Genomic DNA, 5,749 nt, shown 5'->3' with positions numbered 1-5,749 from the left:
TAAACATATATAAGTTCGTAATCAAGTGTTTGAAAAACTTATTAATGGAAAAAGTTAGATGATGATATTATGACTTCACATAATATCAAAATCTAAGTTTTGGATTTTAAATTTAAAGAAATCAAAGATCTAAGAAAAAATAAGATCTTTTTTTCTAATTTTAGTGAAAGTATAATAAAGTAATAATAAATTAAGAAACATAATGCATTCATATTTTATTCTTTATATTACGGAATTTCCATGAATGGAGAGTGTGCAGAAAATTGTAAATTCTTCATTACATTTTTCCAACACACATTTCACACAATTTGATAGTTAATTTTAATATAATATTAATATAATTTTAATAAAATATAATATTATAATTCGCTCATTTAGAATAACTAAAATGTTCTATTTATGATCCAGTATTGTAAAGTGATATTATTGGAGCATTCAGAATCTTATATTTATGTTAAGAGATCCAGATATTTCTAAAATGGTTGATGTTCCAATGGTAAGTGTAAAATTACATAATAATCATCTGTTGATATAGCTAATTTTTTCATGTTACATTCGATAAAAAAAACCATGATTATATGACATTAAATATGTACATTAAAGATATGTAGTTTAAAAGTATTGTATTCAAAAATATAAACAATTAAAATAATCTAATTTGTTATTTACAGATTTTCACTGTGGAAAATGGCATTTATAAGGGACAAATAACACATGATTTGAATAAATACAACTGTCTCGGAAATGTGATATGGAGCAGCATTAAAAGAAATGGAGAAAAAATTGCACACGTGAGTCAATTTTATATACAAGGTGTCCCGTGAGACTTTTCCAAGCACTTTTTTGTAGATAGAGCGGCTTAAACTGAATTGAAAAGTCCTATCATTTTGCAATTTTCGCAATGATTAACGAGATATTAATTACTAAAAATTGCCAAATATTAGTCTCCGTATTTTCTCGTGTTGATAAAAATAGTTGTTAATAAGAAAATGCAATATTAAAAAGTTGAAAAAATTCTGAAAAAATCCTTAGAGTTCTATAAGGAGGATATAAATAATTTTTGCCTCATGTTGTTTTTCTGTAAAGTTAATAGTATTTGAATAAAAAATTATTGAAGACCAACATTTGGCAATTTTTAATAATTAATACCTCGTTAATTATTGCGAAAATTGCAAAATGATAAAGAATTTTTCGACTCAGTTTAGACTATTCTATCTATAAAAAGCGTTTGGCAAAAATCTCGCAGAACATCTTGTATAATATAATATTAATAATAGAAATATTAATATAGAATTTACTAGAAAAAAATATAAACTTTAAAATTTATGTATCTATAGTAATAAGAGAAAAGGTTTATAAAAAATAGATATTTTATAATTAAAATGATTAATATTAGCGATGATAAGTATATGTATAGGTTAGAGTAAATTAAAATGTTTACACAGTACGTGATAAACTGTAGCTGTTAAACTACAGTTAGATTAAATCTTCAATCAAGTCTTTGATTAAGATATTTAAAGAACTCATCAACAGAATGCCAAGAGTTTGGGTTCTGTTATTAAAAGAAGTTTAATTAAATATAAATTGTCAAAGATTAAATTAGCTTATTCAATTTTTGTATTCGAATGAAATAAAATATTATTTCAGATTAATTAAAGTAAGACATGGAAGATTTTCAAAATACTTCGTCAAAACAATTAGAAGACTAAGCAAATTTAAGAGAAAATCTACAAAACAATTGAAATGTAAATTTAACAAATTAACATCAAAGATTGCGATAATAAAATCAGGTCTACATGATAGGTATTCTGAGATATACATGAAGTGCATGAGGCATCATTGTTGTTTATTAAATAATAAAGAAGAATAAAACGATATATCATGTGCTTCATGTGTAATTTGGAATGCACCCGATATTTGCCAATAATCGCTGGTTAGTGAAGTTGCGATATAGCTAATATCAAAGTTTTATATAAAATGGAAAACATTTTAATTATAATTTTAAAATAATTGCAGAATTAATCATCACTAGCAACAAAATTAAATAAAACTCTTATATCATAAATATATCATAAATAAAACTCTTATTATAACATTGTCAAAAACTATTTTTAAACAATAAATGAAAACACGGACAATTAAATTCGCAGTAATTGAAGTGATTATATCAACATATATTTCTCAGTATTATATATACTCAGTATTACATAACAAATACCGCAAAACTTATTTTGTTTTAAACTTAATCAGAAATGATTAGTAATAAATATCTTGGGACTATCATTTCGAAAATTTTTTGTGATACAATTTAATACGCATTAAAAAAAGTTCATAGTAAATAAAAAAATAAATAAAATAAAACGAGAATTCAAATAAAAGTCTTTAAAAACTGATTGAACATTTTTACAATTATGTATAGTTTTTATAAAATTTAATTTCTTCTTTTAATCAATAAAAAATGTTTTGGAATTTATAGATGATTCTTTCAATAATAAGCTAATGACTCTGCAATATAACTAATTCCTTATTGTTTTGGAACATTTTTTATAATAATACTGTGCAGTTGGATGTACGCACTGAAGAGACGGTTACATACGCGGAGTTGCAAGATAAAGTTGTGAGATGCGCTTTGTGGCTACAAAAACAAGGAGTCAAATCTAACGATATCATCAGTGTGTGTACGGGTAATCATTGTAATTCCATCGTGCCCTGTCTTTCAGCAATTTATACCAACGTGATTTTCAATCCATGGGACGAGAACATGAATCTAAGTAAGTTCTTTCGCGACTATTAAATGTTACAATATTCCACGTTATGTGCAAAATTAAAAATAGTAAATGTATTTTCAGTAAAATACACGCAAATACAATTTTATTTACTTTAGGGCAATGTTTATTTTTTTAATTATGAGTTTATTTATCATTAGAAACTGCGCTGCACGTTTTGCGAATGATCATGCCGAAGGTGATCTTCTGCAGCGAGAAATCAATAGATGTCATCTTGAGCGCGATAAAGGAGCAGAATTGCAGTCCCACGATAGTAATTTTTGGCAAGCATGTTGATGCGATTTCGTTCTCCGATATTTTGAGTAATTGCAGCAATGTAGAAATAGCAAATTTCCATTATGTTGACCACGTTGACATCACGAAGACGGCATGTATTTTACATTCGTCAGGCACTTCAGGGATGCCAAAAGGCGTTGAATTGTCCAATCGCGTTCTGTTATATATCTGTCAGAATAAAAGTATTGACTCGACTAATGAGATATTCCTTTGGTTTTCTTCTCTTTATTGGGTGACTGGGATATTCCTGAATTTGATTACAATTGAGCAAGGACGCAAAGTGATCATCTGTCCTGAATTTAACGAGGAGATGACTTGTCAACTGATCGAGAAATATCAAGTAATATTATGTTATATATAAAAAGTTTTATTTTTCTTAGTTTCATTGAATAATTAAAGTAGAATTATTTTAATTTTTTTGTATTTTCTAAAAATAATATAACTAAATTGTTTCACACTAATGTAAATAAGTAATAGCAAGTAATTTTCTGCTATAAGTAAATTTTTACTCTAATTAGTTTTAATTTAGTTTTTATTATAATCTAACATTTTTATATGTAATTTAACTTATCTTTTTATTAAAATAATTATATTAATTCTTGTATATTAATAATTATATTAATTTATATTATTAATTATGTAAATAATTATACTAATTTTTGTAAAATTTTTATATCATTTTTCGTTTAATTTGACCAAATTGTATTTTAATGAATTAATAGCATATATCTTGCCAATTAACATAAGTGCAAATTGTAACGACTAAAAAAAAATACATTATAATAATGTTTTTTATAATAATAATATCTATCTACTTCTTTACATTATGAATTAGATACATGATTAGTTTTATATTTACAAGTAGTTTGCACATGATACGTAATAGAATTCAAAATATGAATTGTTTTATTATCTAGGTAGAATTTCTTTTTTTAAGCACAAGTTTACTGAATCGGTTTCTCAAAGCGAGTTGTATAAAGAAATATCCTTTATCATCTTTGAAAGTTATAATATACGGTGGTGCAATTATGAATAAAAAAGTGCAGGAAAAACTGAAATATATTTTACCACATATTCAAATATTGCAAGGTTATGGTAAATACAAAAAAAGCAATAAGATATTAATTAATATATTATGTAGATGATATAATTTTAATTATTTTTAATTATATTTTTTATGTTTCTAGGAATGACAGAAACCGGTGGTCCTATAACATTGCCGCAATCACAGCATAAGAATGGATCTAATGGAGTCGTAGCCAAGAATACGCAAATAAAAATCGTGGACCCTGAAAACGGGAAAATATTTGAATCAAATCAACCGGGGGAAATATGGGTAAAATCTGCAACCATTATGACTGGTTATTATAAAAATCCTGAAGCGACAAAAAGTACGATAGATGAAGAAGGTAAATCATATTTATTGTAATAATAAGTAATAATATAATTATATTTTTAAAAATTAATTACAATTACAATACATGCAAAAATTAAATCAAGTATATTTCATTAGATCTCAAAAATATATATAATAAATATAATTATAAAAATATAGTGGCATAAAAGTAAATTTAAAAAATAGGATGGTTGCACACGGGTGATATCGGTTATATAGATGAAGATGGAGAATTATTCATTATCGACAGAATAAAGGAACTCATAAAATATAGAGGTCAGCAAATCTCTCCCGGAGAAATCGAGGGTGTCTTAATATCACATCCAGCAGTGCTAGAAGCTGCAATAATAGGAGTGCCTCATGCATTAGACAATGAACATCCTCTTGCTTATGTTAGCAAGAAGCCTGGCATCGAGGTACAATCATTTGTTAGAAATATATAATAAAGTCATAAAATAAAGGTTTACAAAATAAAATCAGAATATTTCTAACAGCGAGTCGAGTTTGAGTCTTTCGTCAGATATTTTCTTAAAATATCTAATAGATGTCTACCAGAAAGAGAATTACACTTATAGAAATAAGGATCTTGATTAAAATAATTAAAAAACAAATAAAAAAATTTGCATATTAACTCGATCAAAAATAGAGTGCAATGAATAAATCAGTTTAAAAGTTAAAGAAATAAAGATTTGATAAGAACAAATGAATCGCGAAGGAAGAAATAGCAGGCAAGACTATTGTTATGTTTATATATTATGTTATGTTTACATATTTTTTTAATACAAAATAGGAAATATTTTATGTGTTGGATTAATCTTTTTCATTTTCTTTGTATAGGTGACAGAACAGGAATTGATAGATTTTGTGGCGGAGAACATGGAAGATCGATGTAAACTACGTGCAGGAGTTATATTTCTGGATAGTTTTCCATACACAGGTTCTGGGAAAATTTCAAAAAAAAGATTTAAAAGAAATGACTAAGAAACTAAGTATATACGATAATTAGTTACATAATTCTTTTATAATAACTTTAATTTATGAAAATATAACTCTTATTACTTCAGAATACAAGATATAAATATAGATTATTATTAATTGATTATCAAATAAAAAATTGTTTTATTGTAGTAATTGATAGAAATATGTAATATTTAGATTTAAATAATTTTTAAAAAATGTGTTTCTGCTATGACAGTTACAAAATTACTTTTTTTTAATATTTGTATGCTTTGTTTAATATTAAAAAATATAAAGAGAACAGAAGAGTAATTAAAATAAATGATATATAGAA

The 5,749-nt window shown here is 25.2% G+C and overlaps 1 protein-coding gene across 1 annotated transcript; it reads left to right on the top strand.

Annotated features, from left to right (window-relative positions):
• Positions 1 to 478: 478 nt before the first annotated feature.
• Positions 479 to 5,439, top strand: LOC105622897 (4-coumarate--CoA ligase 1-like). Its single transcript, XM_012204305.1, has 8 exons — positions 479 to 496; positions 672 to 791; positions 2,564 to 2,771; positions 2,927 to 3,402; positions 3,980 to 4,157; positions 4,250 to 4,471; positions 4,645 to 4,874; positions 5,296 to 5,439. The coding sequence occupies exons 1-8, from the start codon at positions 479 to 481 to the stop codon at positions 5,437 to 5,439; spliced, it is 1,596 nt and encodes a 531-aa protein (XP_012059695.1).
• The last annotated feature ends 310 nt before the right edge of the window (positions 5,440 to 5,749 follow it).

Source organism: Atta cephalotes (genome assembly GCF_000143395.1).
Source record: "Atta cephalotes unplaced genomic scaffold scaffold00049, whole genome shotgun sequence".
NCBI lineage: Eukaryota > Metazoa > Arthropoda > Insecta > Hymenoptera > Formicidae > Atta > Atta cephalotes.
This window is presented reverse-complemented; position numbering and strand designations above follow the sequence as displayed.

Bases quoted from the DNA above. Each gene is read 5' to 3' on its own strand.
- LOC105622897 (XM_012204305.1), top strand. The intron at 792-2,563 runs GTGAGTCAATTT...AATACTGTGCAG, and splicing joins ATGGAGAAAAAATTGCACAC to TTGGATGTACGCACTGAAGA. The intron at 4,158-4,249 runs GTAAATACAAAA...TTATGTTTCTAG, and splicing joins TCAAATATTGCAAGGTTATG to GAATGACAGAAACCGGTGGT.